At 44.2% G+C, this 24,219-nt stretch overlaps 1 protein-coding gene across 3 annotated transcripts in view; it reads left to right on the top strand.

Moving 5' to 3' along the window:
* The window catches only part of LOC109400937 (cadherin-87A), a 1,070,191-nt gene that overhangs the window by 865,371 nt on the left and 180,601 nt on the right, over positions 1–24,219 (top strand). For all 3 annotated transcript variants that reach the window (XM_062846776.1, XM_062846777.1, XM_062846778.1), the window contains 2 exons: positions 4,951–5,011; positions 17,726–18,179. In XM_062846776.1, coding sequence (XP_062702760.1) covers positions 4,951–5,011; positions 17,726–18,179 — 515 coding nt within the window. The remainder of the gene's footprint in view (positions 1–4,950; positions 5,012–17,725; positions 18,180–24,219) is intronic.

The following is a 24,219-nucleotide window of genomic DNA, read 5'->3' as shown; positions in this document are numbered from 1 at the left end:
AGAAATTCCAACGGAATTTCAGGAGAAATTCCAACGGAATTTCAGGAAAAATTCCAACGGAATTTCAGGAGAAATTTCAACGGATTTTCAGTAGAAATTCCAACGGAATTTCAGGAGAAATTCCAACGTAATTTCAGGAGAAATTCCAACGGAATTTCAGGAGAAATTCCAACGGAATTTCAAGAGGTATTCCAACGTTATTTCAGGAGAAATTCCAACGGAATTTCAGGAGAAATTCCAACGGAATTTCAGGAAAAATTCCAACGGAATTTCAGGAGTATTTCAACGGAATTTCAGGAGAAATTCCAACGGAATTTCAGGAGAAATTCCAACGAAATTTAAGTAGAAATTCTAATGGAATTTCAGGAGAAATTCCAACGGAATTTCAGAAAAAAATTCAATGGATTTTCAGGAGAAATTTCAATGGAATTTCAGAAGAAATTCCAACGGAATTTCAGGAGAAATTCCAAAAGAATTTCAAGAGAAATTCCAACGAAATTTAAGAAGAAATTCCAACGGAATTTCAGGAGCGATTCCAACGGAATTTCAGGAGAAATTCCAACGGAATTTCAGGAGAAATTTCAACGGAGTATCAGGAGAAATTCCAACGGAATTTCAGCAGGAATTCCAACGGAATTTCAGGAGACATTCCAACGTAATTTTAGGAGAAATTCCAACGAAATTTCAGAAGAAATTCCAACGGAATTTCAGGAGCAATTCCAACGGAATTACAGAAGAAATTCCAACGGAATTTCAGGAGAAATTCCTACGGAATTTCAGGAGAAATTCCTACGGAATTTCAGGAGAAATTCCTACGGAATTTCAGGAGAAATTCCAACGGAATTTTAGGAGAAATTCCTACGGAATTTCAGGAGAAATTCCAACGGAATTTCAAGAGAAATTCCAACGGAATTTCAGGAGAAATGCCAACGGGTTTTCAGGAGAAATTCCAACGGAATTGCAGAAAAAATTCCAACGGAATTTCAGAAGAAGTGCTTGCAGAATTTCAGGAGAAATTCCAGCGGAATTTCAGGAGAAATTCCAATGGAATTTCAGGAGAAATTCCAACGGAATTTAAGGAGAAATTCCAACGGAATTTCAGGAGAAATTCCAACGGAATTTCAGGAGAAATTCCAACGGAATTTCAGGAGAAATTCCAACGGAATTTCAGGAGAAATTCCAACGGAATTTCAGGAGAAATTCCAACGGAATTTCAGGAGAAATTCCAACGGAATTTCAGGAGAAATTCCAACGGAATTTCAGGAGAAATTCCAACGGAATTTCAGGAGGAATTCCAACGGAATTTCAGGAGAAATTCCAACGGAATTTCAGGAGAAATTCCAACGGAATTTCAGGAGAAATTCCAACGGAATTTCAGAAGAAATTCCAACGGAATTTCAGGAAAAAATCCAACGGAATTTCAACGGAGTATCAGAAGAAATTCCAACGGAATTTCAGGAGAAATTCCAACGGAGATTCAGGAGAAATTCCAACGGAATTCCAAGAGGAATTCCCACGGAATTCCAAGAGGAATTCCCATGGTATTTCAAGAGGAATTCCCACGGAATTCCATAAGAAATTTTAACGTTATTCCATGAGGAAAGACAGGAGGAGTTCCAACGGAATTTCAGGAGGACTTCCTACGGAATTCCAGGATGAATTCAAACGGAATTCCAGAAGAAATTCCAACGGAATTCCAGGAGGCATTCCAACGAGATTCCAGGAGAAATTTCAAGAAAAATTCCAACGGAATTTCTGGAGGAATTCCAAAGGAATTCTAGGAAACATTTCTTGTAAGTTCCTGGTGAAATTGCAATGGAATTCTATGAAAAATTCCATCGGAATTCCATAAAAAATTTCATCGGAATTCCTGGAATGTCTTCTCTATCTTCTTTGTCATCTCTTTTTCATTTGTCTTCTCTTTCGTTTTCCGTTTTTATTGCCTTCTCTTTCTTTAGATTCTTCTACGTTTCTTTAATTTCTGATTCTTCTCTGTCTTCTCTGTCTTCTCTGTCTTCTCTGTCTTCTCTGTCTTCTCTGTCTTCTCTGTCTTCTCTATCTTCTCTATCTTCTCTGTCTTCTCTGTCTTTTCTGTCTTCTCTGTCTTCTCTGTCTTCTCTGTCTCCTCTATCTTCTCTGTTTTCTCTGTCTTCTCTGTCTTCTCTGTCTTCTCTGTCTTCTCTGTCTTCTCTGTCTTCTCTGTCTTCTCTGTCTTCTCTGTCTTCTCTGTCTTCTCTGTCTTCTCTGTCTTCTCTGTCTTCTCTGTCTTCTCTGTCTTCTCTGTCTTCTCTGTCTTCTCTGTCTTCTCTGTCTTCTCTGTCTTCTCTGTCTTCTCTGTCTTCTCTGTCTTCTCTGTCTTCTCTGTCTTCTCTGTCTTCTCTGTCTTCTCTGTCTTCTCTGTCTTCTCTGTCTTCTCTGTCTTCTCTGTCTTCTCTGTCTTCTCTGTCTTCTCTGTCTTCTCTGTCTTTTCTGTCTGCTCTGTCTTCTCTGTCTTCTCTGTCTTCTCTGTCTTCTCTGTCTTCTCTGTCTTCTCTGTCTTCTCTGTCTTCTCTGTCTTCTCTGTCTTCTCTGTCTTCTCTGTCTTCTCTGTCTTCTCTGTCTTCTCTGTCTTCTCTGTCTTCTCTATCTTCTCTGTCTTCTCTGTCTTCTCTGTCTTCTCTGTCTTCTCTGTCTTCTCTGTCTTCTCTGTCTTCTCTGTCTTCTCTGTCTTCTCTGTCTTCTCTGTCTTCTCTGTCTTCTCTGTCTTCTCTGTCTTCTCTGTCTTCTCTGTCTTCTCTGTCTTCTCTGTCTTCTCTGTCTTCTCTGTCTTCTCTGTCTTCTCTGTCTTCTCTGTCTTCTCTGTCTTCTCTGTCTTCTCTGTCTTCTCTGTCTTCTCTGTCTTCTCTGTCTTCTCTCTGTTCACTCTCTGTTTTCTCTTTCTCTTCTATCTTCTCTTTCTTCTCTTTCTCCTCTGTCTTCTCTGTCTTTTCTGTCTTCTCTGTGTACTCCGTCTGCTCTGTCTTCTCTTTTTTTCTGTCTTCTCTGTATTCTCTGTTTTCTCTGTCCTCTCTGTCTTCTCTGTCTTTTCTGTCCTCTCTATCTTCTCTGTCTTCTGTCCTCTTTGTTTCTGAGGAATTCTCAGAAAAAATGAAGAGAAATCCCCTATGAAATTTTCAAGCTCCTTGTATGATAAAATCCTGCATTCTCATCCAGGAGACTTTAAAGGTAATTAACACGGATCACGTCCAAAGGCCATATCTACTTTGTGTATTGGGTGAATAGCCCCTCTCGTTAAGGTATGCATCTAAAACGATTAGATTGGTTCGTTGACTCGTATGATTCCCAGTTGGGTCTTTGGGTCGTCCTTCCTTCTGTATGCGCATCGTTGTATGTGTACATTGAGATAGTAGCCCTGGGCTACGTCTAATGGAACAATTATGAGGGCTCTTGGTAGGAGATTATCCTCTTACTGAAACGGAAGGTGCATTCGCTTACCGGAGAGTGAGGGTTTTGTAGTTACATTGAGCTTCAAAATTGAAAGTGGTTGTGTTATCTTTGCTTTTCCGATTAGGTTGTTGATTAAAGATGAAAACTCTAACACTACAGACGATTACTGACACATTAGAGTCAACGTCATCAACGACCTTTTTTTTTCAATTTTATCTAATTCAATCTCTGAACATATCAATAAAGCCAGCAAATCTCCCAATCGTGTAATTCACACTGACTTTCGGAACGATTCTCACTAAAAAGAAGCAAAAACTATCACCCAAATCCCATTTGGCGAAACAAACAATAAATGCCCATAAATGCTCAATCGAATGGGAACCATCGTTCCTATGTATAAAACGCGCGAGCGAGCGAGTTTATCGCTCAATCAACCATCCCGCCAAATCGAATCAGAGTTTTCGAACTGGAATTCCGGAAACCGAAGTCGATTCGTTCGGAAAAACAACTCGCTTGGATGGCTTTGCAATCGTGGCATTCGGCACTGGTACTATTACTATAGCTATTCTAGGACAAACTAACCCCCATTGCTCTCCATAGCTGCTCTGGATTACACTTCACAAAATTGATTATCTCCTGGCACACTCCTTGCCGCCGTGCCGTGCCGGTTCAATCGATGGTTTCGTTCAAACCCATCACGTGGAAGGGCGGGCGCTTAGACTCGTAAAAATTTATCCGAGCTCGTTTATAACTACATTAGTCTATTCATTCGAAGTGGATTTCACGGCAGTCGGGGCACAGTGGTCGAGGATGAAGAAACTAAAGGAACTAAAGGAACTAAAGGAACTAAAGGAACTAAAGGAACTAAAGGAACTAAAGGAACTAAAGGAACTAAAGGAACTAAAGGAACTAAAGGAACTAAAGGAACTAAAGGAACTAAAGGAACTAAAGGAACTAAAGGAACTAAAGGAACTAAAGGAACTAAAGGAACTAAAGGAACTAAAGGAACTAAAGGAACTAAAGGAACTAAAGGAACTAAAGGAACTAAAGGAACTAAAGGAACTAAAGGAACTAAAGGAACTAAAGGAACTAAAGGAACTAAAGGAACTAAAAGAACTAAAGGAACTAAAGGAACTAAAGGAACTAAAGCAAATAAGGATTTGAGGAATATGCTCGTTTTTGCCCACTGTGCAACAATGGGTCCAACGGGGGACTGCGCATAACGTGTGAGAAGCTAGTTCCGTTCAACTGCAATATAAAAACAAAGCAAAAGCCCTTGGATCATAATTCAACATCAGGAGCAGCAGCAGCAGCAACAACAACAACTTCCAGCGCGAAATCGAGATTTATTCCCAAACGAGCAAGCAAGCAAGCGACGTCGATGCACATATACGTGTTGTTTTAGAGCAGCACATCAGACGACCGGAATAAATAGTGTGACTAGTGCTAAACTTCTCCCGTCGGAGTCTGAACGGTTTCATGCTACTACTAACACTCTGCTGTATCCTTCTAATCAATTTACAGGCACCCGAGTCGAACGTTTACAGGCAATCGATTTGGATACCGGCATCAACGCCGAGATCAGGTAAATATAAAATTTACTTTATCGTACCTAGCTTTTCGTACCGGCGAGTTTGGGGAATGGGACCAGCTCTGCACAAGTGACTTACGATGGGAGCCATGGCTGCATGTGAACATGGGAAAGGTATTTAGGTACCTAAACGTTGAACAAGCATATAAACAAAAGTTGGGATTAGGGTGGATGTAGAAGTATTGGTAAACTTTCATAAACGGGTTTTGTAAAGCTGACATAAAAATAGAGAGTCAGGAAGCTTGATGAACAGAAAAAGAGAAACAGAAACTGAAGAACAGACAAGACAGAGATTGAAGAAAATACAGAAAACACAGATAACGCAAAGGAGACAAAAAACACAAAAGGTGGAGAAAACTGTAAAGACTGAGAGAAGACAGAGAAGACAGAGAAGACAGAGAAGACAGAGAAGACAGAGAAGACAGAGAAGACAGAGAAGACAGAGAAGACAGAGAAGACAGAGAAGACAGAGAAGACAGAGAAGACAGAGAAGACAGAGAAGACAGAGAAGACAGAGAAGACAGAGAAGACAGAGAAGACAGAGAAGACAGAGAAGACAGAGAAGACAGAGAAGACAGAGAAGACAGAGAAGACAGAGAAGACAGAGAAGACAGAGAAGACAGAGAAGACAGAGAAGACAGAGAAGACAGAGAAGACAGAGAAGACAGAGAAGACAGAGAAGACAGAGAAGACAGAGAAGACAGAGAAGACAGAGAAGACAGAGAAGACAGAGAAGACAGAGAAGACAGAGAAGACAGAGAAGACAGAGAAGACAGAGAAGACAGAGAAGACAGAGAAGACAGAGAAGACAGAGAAGACAGAGAAGACAGAGAAGACAGAGAAGACAGAGAAGACAGAGAAGACAGAGAAGACAGAGAAGACAGAGAAGACAGAGAAGACAGAGAAGACAGAGAAGACAGAGAAGACAGAGAAGACAGAGAAGACAGAGAAGACAGAGAAGACAGAGAAGACAGAGAAGACAGAGAAGACAGAGAAGACAGAGAAGACAGAGAAGACAGAGAAGACAGAGAAGACAGAGAAGACAGAGAAGACAGAGAAGACAGAGAAGACAGAGAAGACAGAGAAGACAGAGAAGACAGAGAAGACAGAGAAGACAGAGAAGACAGAGAAGACAGAGAAGACAGAGAAGACAGAGAAGACAGAGAAGACAGAGAAGACAGAGAAGACAAAGAAGACAAAGAAGACAAAGAAGACAAAGAAGACAAAGAAGACAAAGAAGACAAAGAAGACAAAGAAGACAAAGAAGACAAAGAAGACAAAGAAGACAAAGAAGACAAAGAAGACAAAGAAGACAAAGAAGACAAAGAAGACAAAGAAGACAAAGAAGACAAAGAAGACAAAGAAGACAAAGAAGACAAAGAAGACAAAGAAGACAAAGAAGACAAAGAAGACAGAGGAGACAGAGGAGACCGAGAAGACAGAGAAGACAGAGCAGACAGAGAAGACAAAGAAGACAAAGAAGACAAAGAAAATAAAAAAGACAGAGAAGACAAAGGAGACAGATGATAAAGAGAAGACAGAGAAGACGAAATTCCAAGTGGAGTTATATCGAAACTTCAAATGCAATTTCAACAAATTTCCAGGAGGAAATACAACAGTTATAACAGAAGAACATTTATCACAAATTCAAGAGAAAAATCAACGAAATTCCCGATGGAAATTCAACTAAGTTTCAGGAGGAATTTCGAAAGAAGTTCCAACAAAATCTCAGGAGAAGTTCCAACGAAATTTCAGCAGAAATCCCAACGGAAATTCAGGAGGTATTTCAACGGAACACCATGAGGAATTCCAGGAGAAATTCCTACAGAATTCCAGGAGGACTTCCAGCAGAATTCTAGGAGAAATTCCTACAGAACACCAGGAGGAATTACAACGGAATTCCTACGGAACTCAAACGGAGTTTGAAAAGGAATTCCAACAAGATTCCAAGAGGAACTCCAACGGAATTCCAAAAGGAATTGCTACGAGATTCCAAGAGGAATTTCAACAGCATTAAAAGAGGAATTCCAGCGGAATTGAAAGAGAAATTCCAACAAAATTCGAGGAAGAGATCCAACGGAATTCCCAGAGGAATTCTAACGAAATTCCAAGATGACAACGGAATTCAAGGGGGAATTCCAACGGAATTCAAGGGGGAATTCCAACGGAATTCAAGGGGGAATTCCAACGGAATTCAAGGGGGAATTCCAACGGAATTTAAGGGGGAATTCCAACGGAATTCAAGGATGAATTCCAACGGAATTCAAGGGGGAATTCCAACGGAATTCCAGGGGGAATTCCAACGGAATTCCAGGGGGAATTCCAACGGAATTCCAGGGGGAATTCCAACGGAATTCCAGGGGGAATTCCACGGAATTCCAGGGGGAATTCCAACGGAATTCCAGGGGGAATTCCAACGGGATTCCAGGGGGAATTCCAACGGGATTCCAGGGGGAATTCCAACGGGATTCCAGGGGGAATTCCAACGGGATTCCAGGGGGAATTCCAACGGGATTCCAGGGGGAATTCCAACGGGATTCCAGGGGGAATTCCAACGGGATTCCAGGGGGAATTCCAACGGGATTCCAGGGGGAATTCCAACGGGATTCCAGGGGGAATTCCAACGGGATTCCAGGGGGAATTCCAACGGGATTCCAGGGGGAATTCCAACGGGATTCCAGGGGGAATTCCAACGGGATTCCAGGGGGAATTCCAACGGGATTCCAGGGGGAATTCCAACGGGATTCCAGGGGGAATTCCAACGGGATTCCAGGGGGAATTCCAACGGGATTCCAGGGGGAATTCCAACGGGATTCCAGGGGGAATTCCAACGGGATTCCAGGGGGAATTCCAACGGGATTCCAGGGGGAATTCCAACGGGATTCCAGGGGGAATTCCAACGGGATTCCAGGGGGAATTCCAACGGGATTCCAGGGGGAATTCCAACGGGATTCCAGGGGGAATTCCAACGGGATTCCAGGGGGAATTCCAACGGGATTCCAGGGGGAATTCCAACGGGATTCCAGGGGGAATTCCAACGGGATTCCAGGGGGAATTCCAACGGGATTCCAGGGGGAATTCCAACGGGATTCCAGGGGGAATTCCAACGGGATTCCAGGGGGAATTCCAACGGGATTCCAGGGGGAATTCCAACGGGATTCCAGGGGGAATTCCAACGGGATTCCAGGGGGAATTCCAACGGGATTCCAGGGGGAATTCCAACGGGATTCCAGGGGGAATTCCAACGGGATTCCAGGGGGAATTCCAACGGGATTCCAGGGGGAATTCCAACGGGATTCCAGGGGGAATTCCAACGGGATTCCAGGGGGAATTCCAACGGGATTCCAGGGGGAATTCCAACGGGATTCCAGGGGGAATTCCAACGGGATTCCAGGGGGAATTCCAACGGGATTCCAGGGGAAATTCCAACGGGATTCCAGGGGGAATTCCAACGGGATTCCAGGGGGAATTCCAACGGGATTCCAGGGGGAATTCCAACGGGATTCCAGGGGGAATTCCAACGGGATTCCAGGGGGAATTCCAACGGAATTCCAGGAGGAATTCCAACGGAATTCCAGGAGGAATTCCAACGGAATTCCAGGAGGAATTTCAACGGAATTCCAGGAGGAATTCCAACGGAATTCCAGGAGGAATTCCAACGGAATTCCAGGAGGAATTCCAACGGAATTCCAGGAGGAATTCCAACGGAATTCCAGGAGGAATTCCAACGGAATTCCAGGAGGAATTCCAACGGAATTCCAGGAGGAATTCCAACGGAATTCCAGGAGGAATTCCAACGGAATTCCAGGAGGAATTCCAACGGAATTCCAGGAGGAATTCCAACGGAATTCCAGGAGGAATTCCAACGGAATTCCAGGAGGAATTCCAACGGAATTCCAGGAGGAATTCCAACGGAATTCCAGGAGGAATTCCAACGGAATTCCAGGAGGAATTCCAACGGAATTCCAGGAGGAATTCCAACGGAATTCCAGGAGGAATTCCAACGGAATTCCAGGAGGAATTCCAACGGAATTCCAGGAGGAATTCCAACGGAATTCCAGGAGGAATTCCAACTGAATTCCAGGAGGAATTCCAACGGAATTCCAGGAGGAATCCCAACGGAATTCCAGGAGGAATTCCAACGGAATTCCAGGAGGAATTCCAACGGAATTCCAGGAGGAATTCCAACGGAATTCCAGGAGGAATTCCAACGGAATTCCAGAAGCAATTCCAACGGAATTCCAGGAGGAATTCCAACGGAATTCCAGGAGGAATTTTAACGGAATTCCAGGGGGAATTCCAACGGAATTCCAGGGGGAATTCCAACGGAATTCCAGGGGGAATTCCAACGGAATTCCAGGGGGAATTCCAACGGAATTCCAGGGGGAATTCCAACGGAATTCCAGGGGGAATTCCAACGGAATTCCAGGGGGAATTCCAACGGAATTCCAGGGGGAATTCCAACGGAATTCCAGGGGGAATTCCAACGGAATTCCAGGGGGAATTCCAACGGAATTCCAGGGGGAATTCCAACGGAACTCCAGGGGGAATTCCAACGGAATTCCAGGGGGAATTCCAACGGAATTCCAGGGGGAATTCCAACGGAATTCCAGGGGGAATTCCAACGGAATTCCAGGGGGAATTCCAACGGAATTCCAGGGGGAATTCCAACGGAATTCCAGGGGGAATTCCAACGGAATTCCAACGGAATTCCAGGGGGAATTCCAACGGAATTCCAGGGGGAATTCCAACGGAATTCCAGGGGGAATTCCAACGGAATTCCAGGGGGAATTCCAACGGAATTCCAGGGGGAATTCCAACGGAATTCCAGGGGGAATTCCAACGGAATTCCAGGGGGAATTCCAACGGAATTCCAGGGGGAATTCCAACGGAATTCCAGGGGGAATTCCAACGGAATTCCAGGGGGAATTCCAACGGAATTCCAGGGGGAATTCCAACGGAATTCCAGGGGGAATTCCAACGGAATTCCAGGGGGAATTCCAACGGAATTCCAGGGGGAATTCCAACGGAATTCCAGGGGGAATTCCAACGGAATTCCAGGGGGAATTCCAACGGAATTCCAGGGGGAATTCCAACGGAATTCCAGGGGGAATTCCAACGGAATTCCAGGGGGAATTCCAACGGAATTCCAGGGGGAATTCCAACGGAATTCCAGGGGGAATTCCAACGGAATTCCAGGGGGAATTCCAACGGAATTCCAGGGGGAATTCCAACGGAATTCCAGGGGGAATTCCAACGGAATTCCAGGGGGAATTCCAACGGAATTCCAGGGGGAATTCCAACGGAATTCCAGGGGGAATTCCAACGGAATTCCAGGGGGAATTCCAACGGAATTCCAGGGGGAATTCCAACGGAATTCCAGGGGGAATTCCAACGGAATTCCAGGGGGAATTCCAACGGAATTCCAGGGGGAATTCCAACGGAATTCCAGGGGGAATTCCAACGGAATTCCAGGGGGAATTCCAACGGAATTCCAGGGGGAATTCCAACGGAATTCCAGGGGGAATTCCAACGGAATTCCAGGGGGAATTCCAACGGAATTCCAGGGGGAATTCCAACGGAATTCCAGGGGGAATTCCAACGGAATTCCAGGGGGAATTCCAACGGAATTCCAGGGGGAATTCCAACGGAATTCCAGGGGGAATTCCAACGGAATTCCAGGGGGAATTCCAACGGAATTCCAGGGGGAATTCCAACGGAATTCCAGGGGGAATTCCAACGGAATTCCAGGGGGAATTCCAACGGAATTCCAGGGGGAATTCCAACGGAATTCCAGGGGGAATTCCAACGGAATTCCAGGGGGAATTTCAACGGAATTCCAGGGGGAATTCCAACGGAATTCCAGGGGGAATTCCAACGGAATTCCAGGGGGAATTCCAACGGAATTCCAGGGGGAATTCCAACGGAATTCCAGGGGGAATTCCAACGGAATTCCAGGGGGAATTCCAACGGAATTCCAGGGGGAATTCCAACGGAATTCCAGGGGGAATTCCAACGGAATTCCAGGGGGAATTCCAACGGAATTCCAGGGGGAATTCCAACGGAATTCCAGGGGAAATTCCAACGGAATTCCAGGGGGAATTCCAACGGAATTCCAGGGGGAATTCCAACGGAATTCCAGGGGGAATTCCAACGGAATTCCAGGGGGAATTCCAACGGAATTCCAGGGGGAATTCCAACGGAATTCCAGGGGGAATTCCAACGGAATTCCAGGGGGAATTCCAACGGAATTCCAGGGGGAATTCCAACGGAATTCCAGGGGGAATTCCAACGGAATTCCAGGGGGAATTCCAACGGAATTCCAGGGGCAATTCCAACGGAATTCCAGGGGGAATTCCAACGGAATTCCAGGGGGAATTCCAACGGAATTCCAGGGGGAATTCCAACGGAATTCCAGGGAGAATTCCAACGGAATTCCAGGGGGAATTCCAACGGAATTCTCCCTGGAATTCCGTTGGAATTCCCCCTGGAATTCCGTTGGAATTCCCCCTGGAATTCCGTTGGAATTCCCAGTGGAATTCCGTTGGAATTCCCCCTGGAATCCCGTTGGAATTCCCCATGGAATCCCGTTGGAATTCCCCCTGGAATCCCGTTGGAATTCCCCCTGGAATCCCGTTGGAATTCCCGCTGGAATCCCGTTGGAATTTCCCCTGGAATCCCGTTGGAATTCCCCCTGGAATCCCGTTGGAATTCCCCCTGGAATCCCGTTGGAATTCCCCCTGGAATCCCGTTGGAATTCCCCCTGGAATCCCGTTGGAATTCCCCCTGGAATCCCGTTGGAATTCCCCCTGGAATCCCGTTGGAATTCCCCCTGGAATCCCGTTGGAATTCCCCCTGGAATCCCGTTGGAATTCCCCCTGGAATCCCGTTGGAATTCCCCCTGGAATCCCGTTGGAATTCCCCCTGGAATCCCGTTGGAATTCCCCCTGGAATCCCGTTGGAATTCCCCCTGGAATTCCGTTGGAATTCCCCCTGGAATTCCGTGGAATTCCCCCTGGAATTCCGTTGGAATTCCCCCTGGAATTCCGTTGGAATTTCCCCTGGAATTCCGTTGGAATTCCCCCTGGAATTCCGTTGGAATTCCCCCTTGAATTCCGTTGGAATTCATCCTTGAATTCCGTTGGAATTCCCCCTTAAATTCCGTTGGAATTCCCCCTTGAATTCCGTTGGAATTCCCCCTTGAACTCCGTTGGAATTCCCCCTTGAATTCCGTTGTCATCTCCCCCTTGAATTCCGTTGTCATCTTGGAATTTCGTTAGAATTCCTCTGGGAATTCCGTTGGATCTCTTCCTCGAATTTTGTTGGAATTTCTCTTTCAATTCCGCTGGAATTCCTCTTTTAATGCTGTTGAAATTCCTCTTGGAATCTCGTAGCAATTCCTTTTGGAATTCCGTTGGAGTTCCTCTTGGAATCTTGTTGGAATTCCTTTTCAAACTCCGTTTGAGTTCCGTAGGAATTCCGTTGTAATTCCTCCTGGTGTTCTGTAGGAATTTCTCCTAGAATTCTGCTGAAAGTCCTCCTGGAATTCTGTAGGAATTTCTCCTGGAATTCCTCATGGTGTTCCGTTGAAATACCTCCTGAATTTCCGTTGGGATTTCTGCTGAAATTTCGTTGGAACTTCTCCTGAGATTTTGTTGGAACTTCTTTCGAAATTCCTCCTGAAACTTAGTTGAATTTCCATCGGGAATTTCGTTGATTTTTCTCTTGAATTTGTGATAAATGTTCTTCTGTTATAACTGTTGTATTTCCTCCTGGAAATTTGTTGAAATTGCATTTGAAGTTTCGATATAACTCCACTTGGAATTTCGTCTTCTCTTTATCATCTGTCTCCTTTGTCTTCTCTGTCTTTTTTATTTTCTTTGTCTTCTTTGTCTTCTTTGTCTTCTCTGTCTGCTCTGTCTTCTCTGTCTTCTCGGTCTCCTCTGTCTCCTCTGTCTTCTTTGTCTTCTTTGTCTTCTTTGTCTTCTTTGTCTTCTTTGTCTTCTTTGTCTTCTTTGTCTTCTTTGTCTTCTTTGTCTTCTTTGTCTTCTCTGTCTTCTCTGTCTTCTCTGTCTTCTCTGTCTTCTCTGTCTTCTCTGTCTTCTCTGTCTTCTCTGTCTTCTCTGTCTTCTCTGTCTTCTCTGTCTTCTCTGTCTTCTCTGTCTTCTCTGTCTTCTCTGTCTTCTCTGTCTTCTCTGTCTTCTCTGTCTTCTCTGTCTTCTCTGTCTTCTCTGTCTTCTCTGTCTTCTCTGTCTTCTCTGTCTTCTCTGTCTTCTCTGTCTTCTCTGTCTTCTCTGTCTTCTCTGTCTTCTCTGTCTTCTCTGTCTTCTCTGTCTTCTCTGTCTTCTCTGTCTTCTCTGTCTTCTCTGTCTTCTCTGTCTTCTCTGTCTTCTCTGTCTTCTCTGTCTTCTCTGTCTTCTCTGTCTTCTCTGTCTTCTCTGTCTTCTCTGTCTTCTCTGTCTTCTCTGTCTTCTCTGTCTTCTCTGTCTTCTCTGTCTTCTCTGTCTTCTCTGTCTTCTCTGTCTTCTCTGTCTTCTCTGTCTTCTCTGTCTTCTCTGTCTTCTCTGTCTTCTCTGTCTTCTCTGTCTTCTCTGTCTTCTCTGTCTTCTCTGTCTTCTCTGTCTTCTCTGTCTTCTCTGTCTTCTCTGTCTTCTCTGTCTTCTCTGTCTTCTCTGTCTTCTCTGTCTTCTCTGTCTTCTCTGTCTTCTCTGTCTTCTCTGTCTTCTCTGTCTTCTCTGTCTTCTCTTCCAGGGGGAATTCCAACGGAATTCCAGGGGGAATTCCAACGGAATTCCAGGGGGAATTCCAACGGAATTCCAGGGGGAATTCCAACGGAATTCCAGGGGCAATTCCAACGGAATTCCAGGGGCAATTCCAACGGAATTCCAGGGGGAATTCCAACGGAATTCCAGGGGGAATTCCAACGGAATTCCAGGGGGAATTCCAACGGAATTCCACTGGGAATTCCAACGGAATTCCACTGGGAATTCCAACGGAATTCCACTGGGAATTCCAACGGAATTCCACTGGGAATTCCAACGGAATTCCACTGGGAATTCCAACGGAATTCCAGGGGGAATTCCAACGGAATTCCAGGGGGAATTCCAACGGAATGAATTCCAACGGAATTCCAGGAGGAATTCCAACGGAATTCCAGGAGGAATTCCAATGGAATTCCAGGAGGAATTCCAATGGAATTCCAGGAGGAATTCCAACGGAATTCCAGGAGGAATTCCAACGGAATTCCAGCAGGATTTCCAACGTAATTCCAACGGAATTCCAGGAGGAATTCCGCTGGAATTCCAGGAGGAATTTCAATGGAATTCCAGGAGGAATTTCAATGGAATTCCAGGAGGAATTCCAGCGGAATTTCCGGAGGAATTCCAGCGGAATTCCAGGTGGAATTCCAGCGGAATTCCAGGTGGAATTCCAGCGGAATTCCAGGAGGAATTCCAGCGGAATTCCAGGAGGAATTCCAGCGGAATTCCAGGAGGAATTCCAGCGGAATTCCAGGAGGAATTCCAGCGGAATTCCAGGAGGAATTCCAGCGGAATTCCAGGAGGAATTCCAGCGGAATTCCAGGAGGAATTCCAGCGGAATTCCAGGAGGAATTTCAGCGGAATTCCAGGAGGAATTCCAGCGGAATTCCATGAGGAATTCCAGCGGAATTTCATGAGGAATTCCAGCGGAATTCCAGGAGGAATTTCAATGGAATTCCAGGAGGAATTCCTGCGGAATTTCCGGAGGAATTCCTGCGGAATTTCCGGAGGAATTCCAGCGGAATTCCAGGAGGAATTCCAACGGAATTCCAGGAGGAATTCCAACGGAATTCAAGGAGGAATTCCAACGGAATTCCAGGAGGATTTCCAACGTAATTCCAACGGAATTCCAGGAGGAATTCCAACGGAATTCTAGAAGGAATTCCAACGGAATTCTAGAAGGAATTCCAACGGAGGAATTTCAGCGGAATTCCAGGAGGAATTTCAGCGGAATTCCAGGAGGAATTCCAGCGGAATTCCAGGAGGAATTCCAGCGGAATTCCAGGAGGAATTCCAGCGGAATTCCAGGAGGAATTCCAGTGGAATTCCAGGAGAAATTTCAGCGGAATTCCAGGAGGAATTCCAGCGGAATTCCAGGAGGAATTCCAGCGGAATTCCATGAGGAATTCCAGCGGAATTCCATGAGGAATTCCAGCGGAATTCCAGGAGGAATTTCAATGGAATTCCAGGAGGAATTTCAGCGGAATTTCCGGAGGAATTCCAGCGGAATCCAGGTGGAATTCCAGCGGAATTCCAGGAGGAATTCCAGCGGAATTCCAGGAGGAATTCCAGCGGAATTCCAGGAGGAATTCCAGCGGAATTCCAGGAGGAATTTCAGCGGAATTCCAGGAGGAATTCCAGCGGAATTCCATGAGGAATTCCAGCGGAATTCCATGAGGAATTCCAGTGGAATTCCATGAGGAATTCCAGCGGAATTCCAGGAGGAATTTCAATGGAATTCCAGGAGGAATTCCTGCGGAATTTCCGGAGGAATTCCAGCGGAATTCCAGGAGGAATTCCAGCGAAATTCCAGGAGGAATTCCAGCGGTATTCCAGGAGGAATTCCAGCGAAATTCCAGTAGGAATTCCTGCGGAATTCCAGGAGAAATTCCAGCGGAATTCCAGGAGGAATTCCAGCGGAATTCCAGGAGGAATTCCAGCGGAATTCCAGGAGGAATTCCAGCGGAATTCCAGGAGGAATTCCAGCGGAATTCCAGGAGGAATTCCAGCGGAATTCCAGGAGGAATTCCAGCGGAATTCCAGGAGGAATTCCAGCGGAATTCCAGGAGGAATTTCAGCGGAATTCCAGGAGGAATTCCAGCGGAATTCCAGGGGGAATTCCAACGGAATTCCAGGAGGAATTCCAACGGAATTCCAGGAGGAATTCCAGGAGGAATTCCAATGGAATTCCAACGGAATTCAGGAGGAATTCCAACGGAATTCCAGATGGATTCTAGAAGGAATTCCAACGGAATTCCAGGAGGAATTCCAACGGATTTTCAAGTGGAATTCCAGCGGAATTTCAGGAGGAATTCCAACTGAATTTCAGCTGAAATTTCAACGAAATCCCTGAAGAGGAGAAATTCAAGGAGGAATTTTTGAAAGACAACAGAGAAGGCAGAAAAGACAGATAAATCATCGAAGACAGAGAAAAACAAGATGACAGAAATGACAGGGATGACACAGAAGACAGATACGATAAAGAAGACATAGGAATCAAAAAAGACAGAGAAGACAAATAAAACAGAAAAGACAGAGGAGACACAGATGACAGAGAACACAGAGAAGAAATTAAAAACAGAGAAGACAGAGAAGACAGAAAAGACAGAGCAGACAGAGCAGATGGAGAAGACAGAGAAGACAGAAAATACAGAAAATACAGATAAGACATAGAAGACAGAGGAATCAGAAAATGCAGATAACCTGTCTTCCAAGGAGCGTATAACCCTATCCATTTTTGACACCGATTTTCCTCTTCAGTCAAACAGTTCAATGGGAAGTTGTGTTGATGCTACATAGCGCTTCTCTATCCTGTCGTTGGTAGGTGTCGCATCGTCCCTTAAACCTTTCTGCGATGTTTACGTTTTTGCCAGTTGACTCCCCTGGTAGTCCCAAGCATCATCGCCGTTGTCGTCGTCGGCAATAAAAATAAATTTTTAGAATAACTTGATTATTTTAGCGTTCGTGTGCTGTTGTATCGGCCATCGAACGTACGGTACGCTACCGTTCGTTCCATCCGTCGTCTGGGTAGGATACTCGCGAGCAAACGATGTGTAGCTTTTTTCCCGGAAATAATCGAGAACCTAGGATAGAATTGAAAAGCAAAAATCCAATTTCGGATGATTTTTGCAAACGATATTAGGAGCTCGTCGGTTGTGTCAACTGCTGCGTTGAACGTTGGATGTTAGCAGCAGCAGTAGCAGCAGGGCGTTTGATGATGCAGGTGTTGTACGGTGAATGATTTTTAGCACTACTGCAATCAACGGTCCTCGTCGTGTCATCGATGAAGTGTCAATTGGGGCACGTTTTTGTTTGGGATGAAATTTTCAATCATCGTTACGAGTGGAGTTTACGAATTATTTGGGATGCATGGTCATGAAAATTGGCCTGTGAATTGGGAGGGTACCTGGGTAACAGGGTGATAACTTCCATGTAAAAAACTAAAGATTAAAAGTTGCCTCTGAACCAAGAGCAGATCCGTCCTGTGTGTTCACGGTTTAAGCGTAAATCACGTTAAAATTTAATCAAATTCCGGTCTAAATTTATGAGCCTCCCCATAGAAATAGTGTGGCTTCCGTCTTCCATATTGTTGTAACACTCAACTTGTACTCCATCGCCGCATCGCATCGCATCCTACGGGCGGCGGCATGTAGGATGCCGTCCTCGCAACTAAAAAGGATTAACGATCCCAAGCTGGTTTCGTCGTCGTCTTCGACGCCGTCCATTGTAAATCGAGGGCAGAAGGTTTCCAGGGCACTGAAGAAACGCATCGCTCCGTGGAGAAGATAGTATCGAAGTACTGTGCTCTGCTGGAACAAATAAAAATTTATGAGGGTGTATCTTCCAATAAATTCGATCCAAAGTCATGTTTAGCGCGAGAGTTTAATGCCATTACAATAAATAACTAACGTCCCGTCCCTGCCCTGATGGTTTTACTCTCTTGTCACAGGTACCGCATCCAGCAGGGAAGCTTCGATGACTTTGCCATCGACAACGGAACCGGGGTGGTGACCATCGCCCGCAAACTGGACTACGACCGGCGCAATACCTACCAGATGGAAATCGTGGCGGCGGATTTGGGGACGCCGAGCCTTTCGGGGACGACCACCCTGACGGTCAGTATCATCAATAGCAACGACAAGGCGCCCTATTTTACGCCGACCACACAGCGGGCGGAAATTTCCGAGGACGCCGAGGTGGGCACCCTGGTGCATACGCTGGTGGCACTGGATCCGGATGTGGCGTCCAGCGAAGCGTTGGATTATGCGGCGACCGAACCGATCACTGCGGTCGATAAGGACGGGAAGGAGGTGCGCGATACGGAGGATTTTAAGGATATGTTCCGAATCGATCGGACCGGCAAGGTGTTTGTCCACCGGAAGCTGCAGCGGGATGATTTTGCGGTAGGTATTAAATCTTGAAAATTATATTGAGCTTTGAAATTCACGCATTATTTTATCGGTCTGTTCTTATTTTTTGTCAAGCGTAATTATATTCCTAGTATTTTCACGAATTCTTATAGTGTTGAGAATGAGTATGAGCATAGATGACCGTACCATTCGTTGTGCAATTGAAATTGCACAAGGAGCCAATAAACGGAACTTGAAAGTAGCTTACCGTTCTTAATGTGCACCTTCAAAATTTCCAAACTTAACTAATTCAATAACAGCGCTGGCCACGTCCTTACGGTTATAGAGGGAGAGAAGGAATATTAGTGTAGCCTGCGTTGCTTACTAGAGACCACGATTACCTCTGCTACCTGAAGGGATGCCTTCAGGTATCAGTAGGTCGTTCTCCTCCTTTTGGGAAATTTGTACCATTAAGGGGTATTTTTCAATACCGACAAATATCGAGATTCCTTTAGGGATTCCTCCATGGTTTTGTCAAGGATTCCTCTCGGATTTTTTTCTGGTATTGCGCTTCTCCCGAGATCTTTGATAAATTTATTCCGGATTCCTTCAGGGATATTTTCCATCAGTTCCGGAATTACTTCATTGAGTCATCCTTAGATTCTTCTAAACGATTTCCCTCGAAACTGCTCCCGAGTTCTATCACGAATAATTCCCGAGATTACATTAGGGGTTAGGGTGGGGCTAAATGAAATTTTTGCTAGAGCAAACCTTCAAAAAACATTTCAAAATTAATTTTCAAACATATATCTTCGTGACAATCATCACCAAAATTCTGCCATCTACTGCTCAAAGATCCCGACTGATCATTGCTGCCCCACCGCATCAAATATCTGCGTTTCCGTGAGTAGAACCACCAGAGAAACCCATGAAATATGCTGCCGCTGCTGCTGTTGTAAAGTCGAACGGCCATATCATTAAATTTTCGTACCACAAGTGCCTATACAAATGTAAACAAATCTGCGCTGTTTGTTGCTGCTGCTGATGTTTGCCTTGCTGTTGCTGTTGCTAATGAACTGCCGCCCTAATAAAAAATCCTCGCTGCGCTCTGATACCGCCATACCACTATCCAGCCTAAATAAGTGACATAAGTTAGCATCAGTCCTGTAATCGTGAAAGTGCTGCAATAAACGGAGATTTTTGCTGGTTGTTTTCATTCGCCCGTCACCGACCGAACACCCACCACCACCTGCCCACCCTCCATCAGCTGCTCACTGTCAAGTCTTTCGCTGCTGCTGACGTCATCGCCAAGTCTTTCGCTGCTGCTGACGTCATCCTACGTAACCCACGAAAGCGGACACTCGAGATCGTATTACGAGCACGTTGCATCGAATCCGATCATCGCTCACCGTGTAAACACAACTACATATGAAGATCATCCCTATCCGTGTGTAAGTAATACTCATCCACATAGTCAACGTTGCTGTCACAGATTCTCGTCTGACATTTTGTCGCTACCGGAGACAACTGTACGTCGATTGTTATCTGTATAGCGCCATCTCTTAGAGGATACTAGAACTAGGAGCTCAACGTCTCGCTGGAAAATGGAAGAGCTGCCAGAACTTATATCTGATTATCTGTCTAAACATGCAGATAAGTTGATTGGTAAAATCGAACGAAGCCAACAATTCTTGTCGGACAAGCTTGATGATTTCAATGACGAGATATTCAAGCTCAAAGCTGAAATCGGAAAGCTAAAAGTAGAAAACGAACAGTTGAAAAAATCCTTGGCAATACTTTCAACTGAAGCTGCAACTGTTTCAGATGCAGTTCACAAGCAGGAAGTTGATCTTGACTTGCATCAACGGGCACAATTATCAGCCAACGCAATACTTTTGGGGATTCCACGTATTCCAAACGAAAACACGGAAACGCTTTTTGATGCAGCCTGTCGTACTCTAGGCATTGAAACAAATAGCAACTCAATTGTTTCCTGTACTAGAGTGACCGTCTCGAAGGGTGAAAATCACCCAATAAGAGTTTGCTTCAAAAATGTCCACGACAAAGAAACTTTAATTGCAAGGAAAAAGAAATTCGGTTCGCTGACCGTATCAATGATCGCTGGCGTTCGTTGGCCTCGTGGCTGGTCCAACAAGGTCCACATCAGAGATGATTTGTCTCCGTTGTCAATGGAAATTCTCAGGGACTTAAAAAAGAAGCAAGTTTCGTTGAATCTTCAATACATCTGGCCTGGACGAAACGGCATTATACTAGCCAAACAGTCTAAAAACTCGAAGCTTATCAAAGTTCAATCTCGAGCTGATTTGAATAGGCTCATATCGTGCAGGAAGTAATATTTCCTGTTATTCGCCGTAAATTGAACAAATTAGCGAAATGGAACAAATCAATCGTGCTAAAAATCTCCGTTTGAATAATTCTGATGTCCAAATAGCCTCATGCGATGATTTCAATATGCTCCAAATTAATATCCGAGGAATGAACAACTTCGAAAAGTTGGACGCATTCTGTATTTTCCTACATAATTTGGAAGTTACGATCGATGTTCTGGTAGTTGAGGAAACCTGGATTAAGGAAAGCAGATCGAATTTCTACAATATTCCTGGATACCAAAGCACTTACTCTTGTCGTCGTAACTCAGCTGGTGGTGTGGCAGTTTTTGTACGAGATGGTTTAAACTTCTCGGTGAAGGCTAATGCAACGGATGATGGATACCATCATGTTGGAGTAGAAATACAGACGAGTCCTAGTGTTACCGTTTACGGTATCTATCGTCCACCAGGTTATGACATAAGCATGTTTATTTCGCATATGGAGCTAATACTTTCGTCCCTGGATTCCAAACAACCATGCTTCATACTGGGTGACATGAACATAGCAATCAACAACGAAAATTGTCGAATGGCTCAACAGTATTTGCAAATGTTATCATCCTACAATATGATTGTGACGAATACGCATGTAACTCGCCCTAGCAGCTCCAACATACTCGATCACGTTGTTTGTCAAGCTGATAAGTCTGAACGCATTACGAACTACACGATCAACTGCAGTCTTAGCGATCATTGCTATGTCTTAACTAAGTTCAACAAGAAAATGAGAAAAGAGGATAGGATTCTAACAAAAACCATCGTGAATTACCGACATGTCAACTCCAACTTCCAATCGTTTCTTCAAACAACCGACTTCGGCTCCTTGCAACCTCAGGATCGTCTGCAGCTAATCACAGATCGATATTCCCAACTGATCCTGTCTTTTTCGTCTACTTTCTCTGTCCGTGTTAAGACGAAAACTAATGTTTGTCCATGGCTCAACTTCGATGTTTGGAAACTGGGCAAGATATCAAACAATCTGTTTCAAAAATGGAAAAGAGATAGAATGAATGAAAACCTAAAACGTCTTCTAGCTCATGCGAACAAGAAGCTGGCAGATACGAAACGTCGAGCAAAATCCGCTTATTATCAACGAATGTTTTCCTCAAATAATCCAAAATATCTATGGAGTAAAATCAATGAACTGATGGGCAACAAGTCGGGAAAGAAAAAGCAGCTGATTCTAGAAGCTAATGGAGTGGAAACGGATGTTCCAGCCAGTGTTGGAGATATCTTCAATACCTTCTTCTCTTCCATCGGAGATAACCTCGCCAGCACCCTCGTTTCTGATGGAAACATCAACAAATTTGGCACCATGACGATATCCAACACATCGATGTTCCTGCGACCAACTACACAAGTAGAAGTTTCAAATATTATTTCTGGTCTGGATGCTTCGAAAGCCACAGGTATAGATGGTTTTCCAGTGGGGGCTCTGAAAAGGCACAGTGTGCTACTTTCCAGCATTTTGTGTGACTGTTTCAACGACAGTATTTCTCTTGGCATTTATCCAAGCGGTTTGAAGCAAGCTCTAGTGTATCCGGTTTTCAAAAATGGCAACCCCAAAAAAGCGACAAACTATAGACCAATATCTGTACTACCTTCTATTAACAAAATCTTCGAGAAACTTTTATGCTCCCGGCTCAATAACTTCATGCATACCACCGGTACTGTTCCAGCATCAGTTTGGTTTCAGACAAGGTTCATCAACTGAAGTAGCAGTCCTTGAGCTGGTCGACGATATTTCCCGTTCGGTAGATAAGAAAATGTCCGCTGCAGCCGTTTTTCTTGACCTTTCGAAAGCCTTCGATACCATAAATCATCGAATCCTACTGAAAAAACTAGAAGCTTATGGTATTCGTGGTGTGGCCAATCAATTTTTGGGGAGCTATTTAAAGGATCGTTGGCAACAGGTCGTGATAGATGGGATCAAAAGTGCACCGTCCACTATTAATTGTGGCGTCCCACAAGGTAGTAATATTGGACCCCTGTTGTTTCTAATATACGTCAATGACATAGCGAAACTCAACTTGAAAGGACAACTGAGGCTTTTTGCAGATGATACGGCGATCTCATACGAAGCCAAGACTGTCTCAGAATTATATCGTGATATGTCTCATGATCTAAAATTGATTATGCAGTATCTCGAAAACAATCTCTTGGCGCTGAATTTGCAGAAAACCAAAATGATGCTGTTTGGAAAAAGAGAGACATTAGACGCCACAATGGGGTTGGTTATAAATGGAGCTACTATCGAAGAAGTAGACAGATTTAAGTACCAAGGAGTTTGGATTGACAACAGATTGAAATGGGATGTTCATATCCGAGAAACAGTCGCAAGCTGCTCATCTTTATGCGGAATCCTGCGGAGACTAGCACCCTACGTTCCTCGACACGTTCTCCTGAAAATGTACTATGCTTTCATTCATAGTCGATACCAATACGGTATAGCAGCATGGGGTACATCTTGCCAAACGTACCTGAAAGAAATGCAAGTGCAACAAAATCGGTGTGTGAAAGCTGTCTATAATCTCCCTTTCCTGCAACCTACAAATGGTCGGCGTTAAGTCAGAGTGGACTACGCGATTTTTTGGGCAGGTAACGATAAGCGAAGCAATTCAATAACTCTGAACTTTTCGACGTTTCTTTGATGCAGATGGGTCATTACATAAAGGAACTACAGTTTTTCAGAAAATAATGCGCTCGATTTGATATTCCAAGTACTTGTGGGATATTTTCTAAAAATCATTGAAAAACAGATGGTCCGGTCTGACTTAACGCCGACCAAATACGCTATACAATACAGAGAATAACATTCTGCCAGTGTTGGGACTCTTCACGTTCCAGATAGGAATAACCATGTTCAAAGTCGTTAACAATTTCAACCTACACCACAACTGGATATTCAGCGGCGCACGACATCAACATCAAACAAGATATGCTCATATGCTACAACAAAGCGGTTTTAGAAGTGAAGTAGGAAGACGAAGATTTATCAATATGGGACCTAACATATTCAATCAGCTTCCAGAATATATAAAAAACTCAAACTCAATCCTAGAATTCAAGAGATGTTTGAAAAGTTATATTAAAGATAATGTTAATAATTATATCATACCATAATGTATAAGAGCACACTAGATTTAGCTTAGGTCAACCTAACGACCCTTTAAAAGAATGTAATTCATTAGGGATCGTAAGCAGGTACACTTAGGATATATGCTTTTTTCCAATAAATTGAATTGAATTGAATATTTTCTAGACTAAATCGGTGATTCTAGAACCCTTTAGGCCAAATTTGTGCTAAAAATTGCGATATCTCCACTAGTTTTCGAGATATTTGTGAAAAATGTCATATTTTGGTGTAAGAGGCGAATGAACCTAGGTTTAAAACCTCTAAAATATATAAAAAAAAAAAAAAAAAATTTGGTATGCAACCCAAAAATGATGAATTTCTTAGGTACATATTTATTTCAGGAATCCAATAGGCATGCCTGATAGAATTCATTCATTGATAACTCCTGTTTTTTTTTTTGGTATTTTATATCGGGTTTCCTCAAGACATCTCTCTAAAGATTCTTCTCGGGATTCTTTTCCTGAATGCTCCTTTAGTAATTTCCCCGGGGAATTCTTCAGGGATATTTCGTAACATTCCATCTGGGACTCTTAGCGAGACTCCTTTATTGATTTCCCTCGGGATTACT

Source organism: Aedes albopictus, chromosome 1 (genome assembly GCF_035046485.1).
Source record: "Aedes albopictus strain Foshan chromosome 1, AalbF5, whole genome shotgun sequence".
In the NCBI taxonomy this organism is placed as follows: domain Eukaryota; kingdom Metazoa; phylum Arthropoda; class Insecta; order Diptera; family Culicidae; genus Aedes; species Aedes albopictus.
This window is presented reverse-complemented; position numbering and strand designations above follow the sequence as displayed.